The sequence below is a fragment of the Melozone crissalis genome, unplaced genomic scaffold, assembly GCF_028551555.1.
Source record: "Melozone crissalis strain CALT ecotype California unplaced genomic scaffold, PUWL_Pcris_2 ptg000027l_1, whole genome shotgun sequence".
NCBI classification, from domain to species: Eukaryota; Metazoa; Chordata; class Aves; order Passeriformes; family Passerellidae; genus Melozone; species Melozone crissalis.
Genome location: NW_026535805.1, coordinates 81,132,170 through 81,149,989, shown reverse-complemented (window position 1 = coordinate 81,149,989; position 17,820 = coordinate 81,132,170). Strand labels below are relative to the sequence as shown.

The window sequence follows — 17,820 nt, the reverse complement described above, 5'->3', positions numbered from 1 at the left end:
GAGTTGTTTAGGTTGGAAAAGATCTTTAAAGCCATCAATCTCCACTGTTAAACCAGCACTGCCTAGTCCATCCAACAATAAACCCTAGCTCTAACTGCCATGTCTACATGATTTTTATATATCTCCAGTGATGATGACACAGACATTTCCCTATACATCCTCTTTCAGTGTTTTACAACCCGTTCTGTGAAGATTTCTTTCCAAATATCCAACCTAAACCTCCTCAGGTGCAACTTGAGGCCATTTCCTCTTGTTTGATTTCTTGTTAGTCAGGGGAAGAGACTGACCCCTGCCTCACTATAGACTCCTTTCAGGGAGTTGTAGGGGGGCCATAAGGTCTCCTTGCAGCCTCTTCTTCTCCCAGCCAGACTGCCCCAGCTCCCTCAGCCACTTCTCACAAGCCTCACACAATTGGCCTTGACCCATTGATTCAGCCTGCCCAGATCCTTCTGCAGAGCTTTCTTGCCCTCCAGTGAACCAACGCTCGCACACAACTTGGTGTCATCTGCAGAATGCCATCTTAAAACAACTACTTCCAGAACTATTTCCACTCTTCTGAAGTGAGTAGAATGATGAATTATTAATTGCTCTGTAACTAGCCTGAGTCTCATAAATGGTATGCATGCCTTCTTTTTCAGCAGGAGAAATAAGTGTGGCCCATTTCCTGAGCTGTCCTGAAATAATTTCCTGCAAATGAAAGAAAGTTTCTTTCTTTTTTATGCTCAAAAGGAAAAGCAAAATATAAAAATTAGGTTGGCTTTCTTTTGTCGTGGGCTATCATCATATCACAGGGCTGATTTAGAGACTCAAGCTTTTTTCTGCTTGATGGAGTAGGGGGAAAATGCATGGAATAAGTGCATTCCCATAATGGTAATTAGTGGATATCTGAGGGATGACAGTGGCATCACAGTTTGAATGCTTCAGTGCCAGGGGAAAGGCACTGCAGACAGTTCCACATTACTGAGGGTTCAGGTATTCATACTTTTGCTATTTTCAGGATCTTAAATCTTTCTTAAAATGAGCAACAAGGAATAACAATTGAATCATAATGGATTTCAACTATCTAAGAAACTAGAAATTTTATGTCTCCACTTATCCCCTTTCTGTGTCACTTGGGATTTGTCTTCTTTGGGATCCTCTCTTACCTGTATTTAATGGACTTGCAGAGTACTTGAGTATTTAGTCTCTATTAATATAGAAGATGCTTAATGATTTTATCATCTTTATATCTCTTCCCTAAAAACTGTTTTCCAATTTAATTTCTCTATTTTGGTATGGAGAGGGAGTCACAACCAGGAAATAAACAGAACTCCATATGTTATTAGATTTTAGAGAATCTCACTTTTATCAGTGTCATTGAGATACTGTGTTCTATTTCTTCCTGGTCACAGTGGAGCTTACACTTGCTTTAGCTTCCATTAGCATGGCTTGGTTTATGCTGCTCCTTTTTGGGTAATAAGCACAACCACAGTGGATTACTGGCTTTTGCTCCTTGCATGAATTTGTGGTAGGTAACTGAGCAGTCCTAGCCATGAGTGTGGTTTAACTTGCTGGAAAAAAAATTATGATAGCAATGGTAACTGAAATGCAGAAAAAAACTTTGGTTATCCTCACTGAGTACTCACTGCCACATCTGAGGCAGCAGGTACAGTATAATGGATACACACTTGTCATGGTTTGACCCGGAAACAGGATTTCTGGGATGCTGTAGCATGAGACACAGGGCCCTATCTCATTGGCCTTATCTACAGCATCCCAGAAATCCTGTTTCCGGGTCAAACCATGACAACACTCCATCATATTTCCCATGGAGGGAAGGGGAGACAATCTTGCCCTGCGAAAGTTCTTCATTTAACAATGTTTGGAAAGATAGAGCTATAAAAGGTCTATTCCAGTGAAAGGTTTGTATTCCTTCTGCACTCCTCCACAAACTTTTTAAGGACTAACTTACTCCTCAGAGACAAGCAGACAGCTAGCTTGCTTTCTTCTTCCTGGACAAGATGACTGGACCCATTTTAAGCTACCTAATAGGAACTAGGCACTCAGAGAGCACACTAGGTGCCTAACTTTCCTATAAAGTGAACACAAAACTTTCACTTCCAAGGCTGTGGATTCTATGATCACAGATATTTGGTCATTAGATACATATATGCACAAACACCATGGAAAGCCTACTACCTACCCCTTTTTCCTACCTCATTTTCTTTTCATTTTATTCTCCTTCAGTTGCACGTATTGTTACTTTTACAGGAATAATATATCCTATTATGAGTTGCAAGCCAGTGACAGCAATGAAAGTCATGGTGCTGCTTCTCCCTATCTATTTATTTTCCAATATTTTTCTATAAATCACACTCTCATTGTTGGAAATTCAACTATTTCCTGGACTGAGTAGCTTGGATTTACTGTGCAGCATCTTTCCTGACTGAATGTTTATGTCTGCTACAGAAAATTACTTCAATAAGAATAAATTTATTTCCACTAAGCACATCAGGGATGTGATGAGCACAGTCCAACTGTAGATTTAAACATTCTTTCCAAGGATGTGTTTTGGCCCAGACTACCATGATATAGTTTTACAGTATGTGTTGAGGTATCATAGTTAATCAGATATAATATCTGTGGGATTTACTAATGGTCCAAACCATGTGATCTTTGATAAAAACAGAAAACAGAATACTTACCTAATTTGCACACTGTACCAGTATCCATCGTCCACTCTAGCAGTGGTAGTGATGTTTTTGACTTCTGCTGCGTCATCACATAAATATTGGTACTACAGAGTGGGAAAAGGTTTTAATTACATTATTTCCAATAATTAAACAGTTTCAGGCATTGAAACTTGAATTTTAAAATGATAAATGGTTTAAAAAAAACCCTGAAGGATGTCATATGTATCAAGAAAAATAAATGTTTCATTGAAAGTTCTGGATAAGGAAGCCTATTGTACCAGAAATATGCAAGTACATATATATGCTTCCTAATCTGCATGAAAATGCTTTAATCTTTGTGTATTGTACAATCAGATATTATGGGTGTGATTTGCAAAGAAGTCGACCATCTGCAACCCATCTGAAATTAACACTGGCCATGGGTGAATTTTACTTAACATTTTATGGCTTCCTTACACTTCCAAACATGTAATGTAGCGTGCAGGCTTGAGCATTTTGGAGCACCATTTAATTTCCTATACTAATGCGAACAAGCACTTGATTTCATGGTTTGTCTACTTGTAATTGTAGCTTGATTGTGAGCTTAGAACCATTTGTTCATTGGGCTTTAAATCCACATTTAATTGACCAGCTTTGTGAATGATTAAGTGAATTCAATTAGTTTTAACATGGCACACTGGGATCTCTGAATAGATTTGTGTCAATTAAAGTACTTTCATATTTTATGGTGCTTATGATATGTTAGAAAAATATTTTTCTGCATCATTACTTTACCATGAATACAAGTAAGATGAACTTAAAGCCATCACCATTTTCTAAACGTTGGATAACTTCCTGCCCATGACTAATCTCACCTTTTTTTTTTCTGGACAAAGTCACAATATAATAAAAGACAAAAAATCACAGTATAACAAAATGAGTAAAAGGTAATTTTCTTCTTTTCTATTTATCTTCAGTTTATATATCTGTTTAGTATGGTCATGGTCTTAAAACATGAAGGCAAATATAATACAAAATGCTGTTTCTAACAGACATTTCACAGTTCTTACAAAAGAATATATTACACTTTGGGAAACTTTCAGCAGGAAAATGGGAGGCAAGTCATGAGAAAAGTAACTTTTCTTTTAATATCTTTTTATAGCCTCTTTAGTATCTGCCTATCTCTTAATAAAGCTCTAGTATTACCTCTTTCTCTGAAAAGATGGAATAATTTGTGGAAGGTAAAGATATACCACAATAAACACTTTACTCTTTAAAGTTTATAAACAAATATATTCCTTGTTAGTCTGTCCATGAGAGCCAAATAATTGTCTTTTTCCTGATCCTGTGGAACTGAGATCTAAATAATAGATGGAGTGAAAGATTTCTACTTACAGATACATGGTAAAAAAGATACACTCTATTCTCTAACATAATAAATTTTTCTCTGACAATTCATTCAATTTCTATGTCTATGCCTATGTCATAAGCCTTCCTTATGACAATTTTAATGAAGTTCCATGTGAGGAATTTCACTTAGTTTAGGTATAAAATACGATAACTTAATTTGTCCAGCATGTAAAGATAAAACCTACATTTTTTCGTTTTGTGTTTTAATATTGTGAGTAATATTGACTCTATTAGCCAAGAATTGGACAAAACAGAGAGAAAGTTTAACAACTATCTTCCTTAAAATACTGAAGATGTCAAGAATCTCCGTAGCTTTATTTACTATCTTCTACAGTAAGAAAATTTAGAAATTTTACCATTTTTACAAATTCAACTTTTATTTACTTTTCCTTCAGTGGGAGATTTTGATGCCTTACCTGCAAGGTACCATTATTGATGACAAGTCGAATTAGAAAATGTCCAATTGTTTCTGGGCTCTGTTCAATATTTAGAAGAAGTCCATGAGGATCATAGGTCCTAAATTCCAGGTGGATGAAATTTTGCATGTTCAAATGTAAGCCTTGAAATTCCAGGTAAGAATCACCATAGTAGCGAGCATAACTAAAATCTGTGAATAGAATTTTGAGACATGTAAGAATATAAAGATATTTTTCTTCTTCACACACTGCTTTCTTATTCTGGCAGTGGTAGCAAAGATACAGCATAATCGTTTACATCTTTCAAGGTTTCATAAATGAATCTGAAAAATTATATTGGTTTTCTTCTGCCAAAGGTTAACGCTGAGAGTTTATATAACTAGACAAAAAGGTTTTTGTCAAATTATATTAAGCAAGCATATAGATCAATCCCTGAAAGACTAGGCTATAATGATGAAAGAATTGGTACATATCTAGCAGCTTTGGCTTGACATTTTCTTCAAAGTCAGGTGTTTTCATCAAACCTAGATGCAAGAACGAATGGGTTTGAAGTCTCTACAGAAACTACACAGTATCTAAAGGGAGGAAGACATTCTACAAGCTAATTATGAAGTTGGCATCTTAATATATCAAATATTTTCTGGTGCCAGGGTGAAAGATGAAAATTTTCCTTGGGTTTACATCCATCTTGTCTCATTTATCTATGAACCTCATAGCATTCAGCACTCCATGCAATATCTGACAAAGGCAGATGTAACACTTTTTAAAATAGAAAAGGTATGTGAATACATGGGTTTAAGCCCAGTAGGTGACACTTAAAAGGGGCTTCTTTGTATTTTTTATTTCTTCCTGTCCCCTTCTTTCTTCTCATATTTCCTTTCCCCATTCCTTTCCTCTATGTTTTTTGCTCCCTTCCCTTCCCTGTTCCCTCCCTTTTCTCTCCTCTCCATTCATTGCTCACTTTCCCCCATTTTTTCCCCTTCTTTTTCTTTCTCTTATGGTGTGTTTACAAGGGAAGAGACATGCACATAGGTACCTATCCATACACAGCTGCAGTCTTGCACCTTGTTTTTTTCATTTGCCAGTATTTAAATTGAGATCACTACATTTGTCTGCTTGTAAAGACTAAAAAATATGGGTTCTCTTCCATACTTGTAACATGAGGAGTTAAGTATTTCAATTTTTGTAGAAGCGTGTATATATGCTTTAGTCTCACAGCACACAATTATTTGTTTGATCAGCTTCATGAGACTGATAAAAATTTAAAGAAATATTAACAATTCAGCCATCTTGTGAAAAATGTTGCTGCAACATTATCAACCTGCATACAATACACAACACATAAGTGAATGATTCCATTTCCCTTTGGTCAAATTTCACTCAATCAATTTTACAGGGGTTTAGGATATCTTTGAAGGTCACAGATCTCTTTTTACTTTCCAAAATAGGTAAAATTTTAATCCTTGGACAACAACTTCAATAGCAAATGTCTCACTATATATGATTAAATTCTGAACAAAAATGATAGTGGGATAAAACAAAAACTGTTGATGCTGAACTTTCATGTTTCACTGTAAGGGTATGCTGAATTTTATCCTTTCATGAATGGCATAAACCTATTTACAAAGTTCGAGTGACTGTGGTCAAATCTCAAGCTAAGCTCTTAAGAAATTCTCAGTACTATATAAGTATCACCAACATATGCATACATACAACATAGAGTAACATAGACCAAAAAATTCCAAGAAATACCAATCAATAACCAGTGCTGCAATAAAAGAGATTTTACAATTTTAAGTGTATTTAATCCTTAAAAACTCTTCTTTGAGCTATAAGCCTGCAGGTGTAAATTTCAGAAAATTAAATTAAAAAGAAAGGCACAGAGAGCTTTTTACATTTTATAGACAGGGCAATTTCTCAAATAAAAGGCTTTTGAGAATTATTGCCAATCCCTAACCCTTGTTTGTTTTCCTTCCTGAGCAAGCCACTGAGCTCTAAATCTTTCTCTCATTCTGCTTGCCCTGAATTGCCCCTGAATAGATTTTGCTTATCCCAAGGAACCACTCAGTTATCCCCACACTCCTGAAAGTCTGATACCTAACCATCTCTTTTTCTTGATCCATGCTGGAGATCAGCTTGGCTAAAAGACAGCAAAGTTGCACACAAAATCCCCTTCCTGCAGTCCTAAATCCTTCTGCTACCTTCCCAATATTTTGGAGGTGGGTTGTTTTTATTGCTGGGTTGTTTTTCTCTCCCACATTGTTCAGCGTATAATAAAGCTAACATGTGAGAAAGGTCAAAACTATGTCAGCTCTCCAGAGGTTTGCTAACAGAAGGCATTTGAGATCCCAGATCTCACAGAAGAGTAAAATCTGTAATCATAAGGAAAAAAAAAAAAAAAAAAGGTAGTTGCAGGAAGAGTTTATTCACGATTCCTGAAACTGTAATTTAACTCTGATAACTGAGGTCAGACTGAATTATCTACTAAATTCAAGGTAAACCAAACAAGCACAAGCTAGTGGCATCTATCTTTAGCTTTCTCTGTGTAATTGTAGCAAGTGCACAGAGCACTACAGACAAAACTTGCAGCTTTATTCTGACCAACTTCCGTTTATTTTTATCTTCATATGGCAGCACGTGATGAAGCCTTGCAAGACAATACACTCCATGCCTATTCCACGGATTTGAGGCCAGTTTGGCTTCTTCTGGGAAATACATTCATGCTGCTAAACAGAAAACTGAAACAAATCATGTGCAGTAAAATTGCTGCAATGGCTCTAGTCCACAAATATGGAAAGAATTAATGAGAGAAAGCACTGAAGAATATTTAGCAGGCTGCAGGTTTCTGTAAAATCCATAAAAATACTACTTCAATAACAAACAGGCTACATACCTTCCCACAACAGCTATTAACATAAACTGCTGGTGTGGTTTTACTTATTAAGATTCTCACATTGTTTGTAACAGTACACAATTTCTTTTTATAGAACATAAGCTTTACTTATAATCCTTCTACTGCACTTAGATGCAGTTTTTTCATTTGACCTCTGGAGTTGGCATCCTGGATTGCTTTTTGCCCTAACAGAGAGGACTCATCCCCCAAGCCTTCAGAACAAAAAAAAAAGAAAAATTGAAACCATTTCTTATCTTTCCCTAGGAATGCCTAGCACTTGTTTTCCTAAAAAACAGACAAGCCCTTTGGTCTATAAAATCCTCTCAGCTTTAGCTTGCTCCCCTGCATACATCCAGCTCTCCGTGGTTTTGTGTTTACTAGACTTCACATGAATGTTAAATGTCTGAATGCTAAAAAATTTGAGATTCAGCTGTAATAGTAAGCAGATACACACGCAGGTCTGAACCCAGCTGACAGGCAAGCTTCATTAACTGTTGCCACTCCCTACTGGTTTTCTCTATTCTAGTATCAGCTGCATAAGCTTCAGAATGGAGACCTGCAAATTTAAAAAATTTTGAGAGCTACATAATTGTCTTTGTTTATAAAAACAGGTAGAGAGAGATAATAAAAACTTTTTAGATGTTCACGAGCATGCACTCCTGGTGATTGAGCTTTTGCCTCCATATATTTCTATGTATAATGTACCCCCTGCAGTTTGCATGGATTTAGGCACAAAGAGGATTAAAATAATGTTCTTCTTCTTTCTTCTGCAATTCTTTTTGTAATGTTACACCTGGGAACAAAATCCTCCCATTCAAGCTATTGGTCCTCTCTTTTTCGCGGACATATATTTCACATCTTTTGTTATTCTTTTAATTAGAACTATCTTACAACATTCAAATAGAAGGCATTATTGCCTATGGAAAGGACCTGTCATGAAAAAATCATAGCAATTGATTTTTTATTTGAAATTTTATTTATTTTTATTAAGAAGGAACACTTTTCTTTTATGATGACCGCATAAAGCGGTCATCATAAAAACCACTTATGTTTGTTTAAAACCAGATAATGCCGAAAGAAGAAAAAAATAGAAAAGCAAAACAAGAAAGTCAGAGCAAGGGCTGTTTCACAGGGCTGTTTGCAGACCTGATGATGACTTCCAATGGATGTCCATGTCCCAGGTTTACAGCTTGCCAGCTTCCTCCATACAAACTGCCATGGCTTCCTCAGCCAGGGCGTGCTCCTGGCCCACCACACTGGGCACCCAGCCCTGCCAGCACCTCCTGTGAGCCTGGCTGGCAGGACCCAGTGCCCTGCCCTTCCAGTGGCCACACTGATGGATGGCTGCCCCATTGTCTGCACAGTTCCTCTCACTCCCCACTGCTGCTTGTGGTGAGATCCCTCTGTGGGCTCTGTTGAGGGAGTTGTATGGACAGAGAAGGCTGCTGCCACCAGCAGGCAGAATATTGCACAAGCACGTGTGGAGAAGAAGCTGAGCCAGACACAGAAAGGGCCAGAGGCCACGACCCCGCAGGCAGGGATGGGTGGGCTGATGAGACAGGAGAAGCTGGAAATGCATGATGGAGCAGCAGACATACAGCTACTCAGGGCATTGCTGAAGGCAAACAAGGCTCTTCAAGAGACCCTCAGAGGCAGCTCAGCCCAGAGCTGGTGGAAGTTGCTGGCTTGAACCATTTCAGGCACATGTGTGAGGAAAGGGGCAGGTCAGGTCTCACCCTGGCAAGGCGCTGCCCTGCTCCACACAGCCTGCAGCCCCAGGGGCTGGATTCCAGCAGTGGGGCCAAACCCTGGCACTAGGGAGGCAATGCTCCACACTCCAACCCTGGAGCCCCTAACCCAGCTCCCAAGTGGCAAAATCACCAGAAGTCCCTCCTAAGGGAAGGGCCCAGGAAAGCTAATGGGTATATAAGCCAGAGCATAAGGCACACACAGGTCTTGACGCTACATCCTCTTGGAATTTCTCTCAGGTGAACACCACTAGAACCAGAAGTGGTAGCTGTATTTGTTCTTTTCTATATATCTTCTTTCTTTTAATTCCTTCTTCTCAAAGTTTGAGTAACTTAAAGTCAGATGGGTTGGAGTTTGTTAAGTGGAATGGGCTTAGAGTTTACTAAATTAATGCTTTGTGGAATGCTTTATGTTGATTTAATGTTACTCTAACATTAAAAAGTTCCCAGATTTTCTGAATTTTGAAAGTAAAGCTTTTATTTGTTTGCCCTCTTGAGAATATCTTGTCAGTGTTTCTCCATTGCATCTAACTCAAACTGCAAAAAATAACGTTAAATCCTTTTAAAAGACTCATTGAATGAGCTCCGGGGCCTTACACCAAACCAACTTGATGTCCTCAGAGGCTTGTCTGTCAGCTTCACTGTCAGAGCAAGGATCTGGGATTCTACACAGAGACCAGCAGGCTTGTCCAGCTCACAGATGTTTAACCCTTGTTACTCTTCCCTATGGGCCCCAATAACACTGCAAGAGTAGCCCAATGCACCAAGAGTGGCTGCAGAGCTCTCGGTGTGGGAGGAAGGCATGGGGGACCTTCAGTCCTGCTGTTGAGCAGGAAGTTTACAAGGAGGTTATTGAGCCTCCAGGCAGGCTCTTTGTAGATATTAATGACAGAGGGATAAGAGAAAATATACTTAAACTGAAATTCAGTGGTAAGGTATCTTACCACTGAAGAGCATACTTGTTGTCCTAACTACAAAGAATTAATATCCCTATTATATTTTTTTTAATTTCACAGAATATAAAAGCAGGATTAATGGATGATATTAGTCCTATGATGCTTTTTTTTTTTGTTACCACTTTTAGAAATTTCTGTTTCAGGTAGCCTACGCATGAAGGAGTGGGGTTTGGTTTTTTTCACTCCCAATGTGCTTAAAGCACCTCAGCTTTCATTTTCCTTACACCTGTTTTCTCTCAAAAAAATCTAATTTCTTTGAAGTTTCCTTTTTAATGAGTCATTTTAATCACTCTCTTTTGCATCTAAAATAAGGTCCATCTTCCCAGCAAGTCCTGAAAGACAGCCACAGCAAAATAATCTATGCATTTTACTATTTACTCCCTTAAATACAATAATCTACTTCATATTTGTAACCACCATTTAAAAGGGTTTTGTTTATTTTCAAATGAGTCTCATTTACTTCCATACATTTCATTTAGTCTTTTCAGCTGAAACACCTTAAAGGCAGAGCAGAACAATGTTCTCCAACCATTATTTCTATTTACAGTTGCAAAGCTATTTCACTGCAATGTGCTTCACCTTTGGTTCCACACAACAAACCCACAATTACAGTGAATCCATGTTTTATTCTGTCACAAAAGTCTGTGCTGCATGACTAGCAAGGAATTACAGTTATGTTTTTCTCTCAAAGTTGAAATGTTCTCTAATGTGGCGTGTTAGACAACAATAAAATGCGGTTAACATCCAGAACAGTTGCCAGCGCAGCCCACAAGTAGCTTTCAAGCAAAGGAAAACAAGTTATGAATAAACGCCCTTCACTGTTGCTTTTTCAAGCTTACACATAGCCAGGGATTTCAGCGGCCTTTGAAATTCCTCTGAAAGAAAAACATGACTGTTTTAGAGCTCTTATTACTTCACAAGATCTTCACTACTAGCCTAAACACACACACGCAGAAACACGTATGTAGAATTCAGGTGCCTTAAAGGTATGGAACATCAGACCCTAAATCCCAGAGAGCTCCTTCTATTTCCCTGAAGTTATTACACATCTCTCCTTTTCTCACACATATGTCAATCATGTCTGTTGATCCAAGTTTTGATTTTTAACTCCTACATGAACAACAGCCAGTCTGTAATGTTTTTGAGTGAGGTCTACTAGTACTCACCTTTGCTACTCACTCCATGAATGGGACTCCATGAAGTAGGCTGCATTTTCTATTAATTTTCAGTTTTTCCCTCATTCTATTCAGGAGTTACAGTTAGAAACAAGAAAACTATACATATAATTTTTTTTCACACAACGATTTTTTCAGATTTTTTTAAAATAAAAATGCTGACTGCAAAGAACGGAAAATATCCTCCTTGAACTCAGGGAAAAGGGAGGCAGAGTCTTCCAGCAAGAATCCATTTGAATTATAGTAGGGACCTGGAATGCAATTAGTGCAGGAAATTGTTTTATTATGGTCAGAAGATTATTAATAGTTTCTAAAGCAGAATTCTGTTTCCTGGTGAAGTGTAGATTTTAAATTCAAATCTACTACCTCTATCTATTAATTGCAGTAATAGCTTAGTGAGTTAACTGATACTTGCTTGACTGCTGCCTGCTAGTCCCAGAGGGGATTTTTTGCCATGTGGGCTAGCTCCTCAACATACAGATATATAGATAATGGAAAGAGGTGTTTATGTTCATGGCAGTAAGAAGGGAATAGAAGAAATTCTCTCACTGAAGGCATAAAACATACATACATACATATATATATACATACATATATATATATATATATATATAAAAATCAGGAAAAACATCAGCAGCGTGTGGTTCTGCTTGCTTCAGCTAAAGTTTTTTTATTTTTTAAATCTACTAGAAGAGACACAGAGAAGATCAACTAGTATTACTGCAGAAATCAGGAGCAGCTCTTACCTCAGGGATAATTTGGCTTGCTCTCAGCAGAACTTCACAAGTCTTGCTAAAATCTTTCCCCCTGCTGCTCTTTCTTACAAAGCACAGGCATCTGGCACACAGCCAGCACCAAGCCCAGTGCCACTGCCTACATGCTGATAACCCCCATGGCTAGAAAGCATTAGGGCCACCACTGGGGGAAAAGCAGTTCTATCCAAAGGAAACCAAGTTTTTTGCCCTTTACTCATAAACCAACAAGCTGTTTTTCAGTCTCTTACAACTAGACTTTGAACAAACAGAACTGAACTATTTTTAGCATATGATAACTGTTTTAAAGACCATAACAATATTAATGGTCAAAGCAAGAGGAGTTCATAATGTGAATTTAAGATATCCTTTAAAGTGTCCTTTATAACTCCCTATTCCAAAGGGAATTATCTTCCTAATATTCAGAATAAAAACAATTCATGTAAATAGCAAGATAATAAACATCTTGCAAGGTATTGTGAGAGCTGCACAGTTAAAGCAGAACTTTTTAAGCCTAAGATAAAAAAAAAAAAATCAGTAATCATCCCTTACCCCCAATACAAAGTCCATAATACAAGCAAGATTATTCCCTGATTGGAAAATAAGCAAATAAACCACGGTGAAATTCAGAAAAAGACAATATTTATATCTGGCCAAATCCACTGGTAGAATAAATAGATTTTTAAAAATTTGTTTCATGGTGTTCTGTTTTTCTAGTGCAGTCAAAAAAATCACCATTAGGAAGGTGCATGGACTATCCAACCATGGGTATTGCTTTCAAGTGACACACACAATAACACTGTCTATTCTGTGCATTTAGTTAAGGATGTATGCATGGTATCTAGCAGGAGGATAACGGAACTCTCTGTGAATAATTTGTTTTTGTTCCAGATCCAAATATGCAGATAGCCAACACTTTGATTTAGCAATTCAGCTTGAATTTGCTTAAGATTATGCAGCTATGGGAGAAGTGAAATTTAGGTGATTTGCTGACAAGTATTTTCAGGAGTGTGCTTCTTCCTCTTGAAGGTTATTATATATATTCTTGTGAAGGCCTTGGATTCAACTCATATTTATCGTGAGAACCACCTCTGTCAGTGATGTCACTGATGAAATACTGTAGCAAGATGGCAATCTAAGGTTTGTGAACTAGCTGTGCTTGTTCCTTGTAATTTATAGTAAATACTTTTACCTATTAATTGTACACATGCCTCACTAAATTGACAACAAAGTTTCATCTGTTCTGCATTTGTAAGTAAATGTTGTTGTATTTACCACAGTTGTGATTTTCCAAAGGCTCCTAACTGCCTGGTGAGTTGCAGTTAAGGGTCAAGGGCATTTTTCTGTCTTCAGGATGCATTGTTTTGGTCACAGCTATGTATGACATCTCTCAGGCTGGTGGCACATGAGCAGGCTGATATCAGCTGCACAATGTCTTCATCTTGGACACATGAAGCCTGAAAACATTCCCAACTGAAGCTGTACTTTCAGATATGAACAGTATGCACCGTATTACCATATCAAGCTGTCTTTTACAAATTGGGATGACACTTATGACCCTGACAGCAAAGCTACAGTGATCTGAAATAATACTCCGTTCATCCTTCTGGCGAAGTTGTGACTAATATCTTGCATATAGTGCTGTGTTCAGTATTTCCATATCCCCCTGCTTTCTTTTCCCCCAGTTCGACAGCTGTCCTATGAAAGAAATACCAAAGCCTCAATTAAGAGTCTGGTGAGTGTTATTTCTGTTTCCTTCATCTTAAATAATGTATTAGAAGCCTGCAGTCTTCTAATGCATTCTTATGCAATGGTTTTTTTATTTAACTTCTAATGAAGACCTGCATGCACACAAAGCATCAACAAAAAACCACTCAGTGAATGTTAAAAACGTGAATCATTCACAGTATTAACTTCTTCAATGATGTCCAATAAAGAAGGCAAAAGATAGAAAATGACATGTCACATGCATCTATTTCACTTTCCAAACCCTAGTGGTCTAGGATCTGATAATGTGCATGAGAACTATGGAAACAAATGTTGCCATGAATATTAAAAGAATACAAGTAAGGAGTGAAACATTCATAACATACCACACCAATACTCCAACACACAAAAATCAGTGAATGTTTTGAAGATCACACAAAAAACCTTTGATTGAAAACAGGATCAGAAAATTTAGTAGATATAATTTATGACACATAACCTTGTAGAGAAACCCAAACTCAAAACTTCAAAGAGATGGTTTATAAACTGTAGATATAACATACAATACTGGCTGTTCCCCCTTTCTGTTTTGTATGTGATTTAGTCCCTTGAAACATATACACACAAAATTTTTTTTGGTATATTTTTAATATAGGAACTGACAGTCCAAAGGATGGAGAAGGTTTAGAATAATAGTGCTGCTTAGGTAATTTATTTCAAGATATGCATTTGAAGTAATTTATATGCTGAGAAATTCAACCTTACATTTGGTGTCTTAATGTAAGCACTGTAGAATAATTTCCCCTGTGCAGAACTTACTGTGTAAAAGAAGGCCTTCACACAAATTTTCTATAGCACAGATTCTATAATGAATCATGACAAGAAAATTAATTGTGCAGATGCATCACCTTCCAAAATAACTACATGTATGGAATTTGTTGGTGATAATGAAAAATCAGTAGCTTCTTGTTGCTTCAGAGCAAACATCTGGGTTTGTATAATGCTTGACTAGCATCTTTGGTTAATGCAGATTGGACCCTGAAGTAACTACACCATGGTTGAGATAGAGGCTTCCTAAATGAGAATTCGTGCAAAGATCCCCACTTTTTATCCTAAGATCATGTTAAACACAAAACTGACTGCAAACCTAAATGAGGGGACATGACTGAAAGCTAGATGACTTAAAAATGCTGCCTAGACAGCAATCAGGGCTACAAAACAAATAAGTTACCCATGCACCTTTATCTGTGATGAAAAAAAAAGCAAATAGATAAAGATGTCTGTTACCAAGATGACACAGACAATCAACATGGCAAAACCAAGATTTTCACTTCTGAAGAAGCCATGCAAAATACATAATATTCAACAATGTTAAGAAGCTGTATACTACACATGAAGTTTTCCTGTGTGCTCAGAAATTGGGATGACAACATCAAAAGCTGGAAACATTGATCAAATTCAGAATACATTCAAAGACACACGTGGAGCAAAGAAAATGGTGGTGGAAGATAAAAAGCAGTAGAAAATAAATGGTGGTAGAAGATAAAACTTCCTCTGGATTGTACACTAGTTGACAAACTAGGAATATATTGTGTAGCAGTTGTGGTTAAACTGGGCAGAAACACCAGTTAAGTGTAGTGCTTTTGGTTCACCAATCTTCATTTCCCAGCCAACAAACCAATTAATATAGTGGGTGTAGCACTGGCAAAATGCCAGTGCACCCACTAGAATTATTTACTTATTTACTGCTGCAAGATAAGGATTAGGGGGAGAGCAAAGCAAGCTCAAATCTTTAGAGGATATAAAGAAAACTTTATTAACAGATCTTGAAGAAAATTATTACAAAATCAGAATAAACCTTCCAAACACCCCTCCTCCCCTGCACTTTTCTTTCTTTTTAGCACTGACAAAATAAAGAGAAAATTTGCTGTCTTCAGTCAGTTCACCACTTTTAAAAAATGTTGCTGTCTTATTCCAAAAGTTCTATACTTTCTTGGTGATTTCTCATAGGTAGCTCCTCACAGCACTGACTCCTTCCTCACAGTACAGCCAAAAAACTGCCGCTAGCCCACTCTTTTATAGCACTCATCCTCATTGGACACAGCTGTGGCCTATTAAGGGCAGGCCTGTTCCTAATCTTCAGTGATTAGTACAGCTGCAACTGCTCAGGTGTCAGATTACCTTCTGCACTATTCTCTTACATTCTATCTCCCCACAAAAATAATCTTTCTTCAGTCCACTTAGGGAGAGGAGTCTCTCCTGTCATGCCATGGAGACTTTTCCACAAGAAACAGTTCTCTTGTGGTTTTAATTCTCATTAATAGCAGCTGCCCAGAAAAATGCAATTGTGAAGTCCCTCCCGCAGTTTTGGAGTTTTCCCACAACTAACACCATGGGTAATTTCATCTTATTGGAGTACAATTTTAAGGATGAGCTATTCTAGTATAGAAAAAAACAAAACCTTCTTTTATCTCTGGCAACAGAGGTTTTCTTGTTTCATCCCTGGGGCAAAGTTTCTCATTTCTCTCATATGTCTGTTCAAGCTTCTCACTGGATCACAGCTACTTCAACATCTGCTTGCTTCAACATGGGCGCCTCTGCTCATAGCTGTGGTTAGAATGCTACATGCCCCCAGTGCATTCCATGAATTACAAGGAAAAAAACAAAGTCTGATGTATCAGTTATATCTTCACCATAGCCTTACACGAGAATTTCAGCCCAAGACTAAGATATTGCCTCATTCTCCTCCCATCTGGGATTTGACTCCTTCTTCACTGACCTTGGTGTCTCCCATGTTTTTTTTCTTTACATGTCTTCATCCTTCCCTTTTTCTCTCACTTGAGAGAGGATCGATGTCTGCAAGTTTCATGTGCGCACACAGAGAGTTAATATCTCACCTGGGCCTGTGGATGGTTATGTGATCTCTGCTGGGCAGCGGCCGCTCTGGCTGCATGGCTGCTTTCCAGCCCCTGCCAGTTCAATTTCAGCTGCAGGGCTGCCTCTGTTCTCAGCCGCATGATTTTTCCACGGCACCAGCAGGATGGTTCGGCGGCTCGCAGCCAGAGTGGAGCCTGGCTTGGCTCCACCAAGGCGAGTGGAGCTGGCCTGGCCCGCTGGCCGTGGCTGGAACTCGGAGGGCAGAGCCGAGCTGGCTGTGCGCAGGAGCGAGCGCGGCCCGGCCAGCGCTGCAGCAGGGCCCGGCCCGGCCCGGCCCCGCCGGCACCCAGTTACCTTCAAAGGCTGGAAGCCAGAGTGTTTTTCCCGGGGTTTGTTCCTTTAAAATGTGATTTCACAGAGGTATGTTCACTAAGTTTTCCCAAAAATATTTAATTATAAAATAAAAATTAATTTAAAATATGAAAACCACCTATTTCTCTGCTTAGATTTAGCCTTGACTTTCAGAGGTATAGCAAGACTCTGCTGATGTCCTTATTAATCAGAGTAATTCTCTTCCTCTGTTCTAGTATGTGGATTTAGACCACATTGTCACCCTGTTCAGTCAATGGAGAGGAATTCCCATTTCACTCAAAGCCAAAAAAACTTTCTAAATGAACAGAAGGAAAGTTTTCTAAAAGAATGGAAAGAAAATGCAAAGCTGCCAGTGGTAAAATATTCTAGATCACCATCTTATCTTGGTCACTTGGGAAATTACTTATGTCTATATGGAAATTGTCTTGCCCTCGCAGAGAGCAGGAATTTTTGTTTAGTTCTATAAATCTCTGTGCCTGCAATAGCAACACCACTTAAACTGTGGTCTGCTTTAGGAAGGTCCCTCTACTGCTGTGAGTTTGAAAGGACCAGATCTCTATAACTTTGGGTCATGTATTTCCTAATATACCTTCATCCTTTAAAGATAAAAATTAGATAACAAGAAGCTGGGTCCAGAGGAATTGCTTTTTAAAATTTATGTTTCGTAACTTTTATATAATTTTCTGATGATGACTGTTTATTATGTTGAAATTATATAACGTAGGAGTAAATCTAGTATATTTTTACATCTTGTGCATAGTACTACTAAAACCAGTCTCCATATTTATATTCTAACAAATAAAAAACTTTGTAAATGAGGTGAATGTAAAACACAACTAATTTGCTTTAGACATCTCCAATAT

The 17,820-nt window shown here is 37.9% G+C and overlaps 1 protein-coding gene across 1 annotated transcript in view; it reads right to left on the bottom strand.

Annotated features, from left to right (window-relative positions):
• Positions 1 to 17,820, bottom strand: part of EYS (eyes shut homolog) — a 704,955-nt gene that overhangs the window by 259,272 nt on the left and 427,863 nt on the right. Inside the window, exons 33-34 of the mRNA XM_054280634.1 lie at positions 4,478 to 4,668; positions 2,685 to 2,776 (exon numbers count right to left, since the gene is read on the bottom strand). Coding sequence (XP_054136609.1) covers positions 2,685 to 2,776; positions 4,478 to 4,668 — 283 coding nt within the window. The remainder of the gene's footprint in view (positions 1 to 2,684; positions 2,777 to 4,477; positions 4,669 to 17,820) is intronic.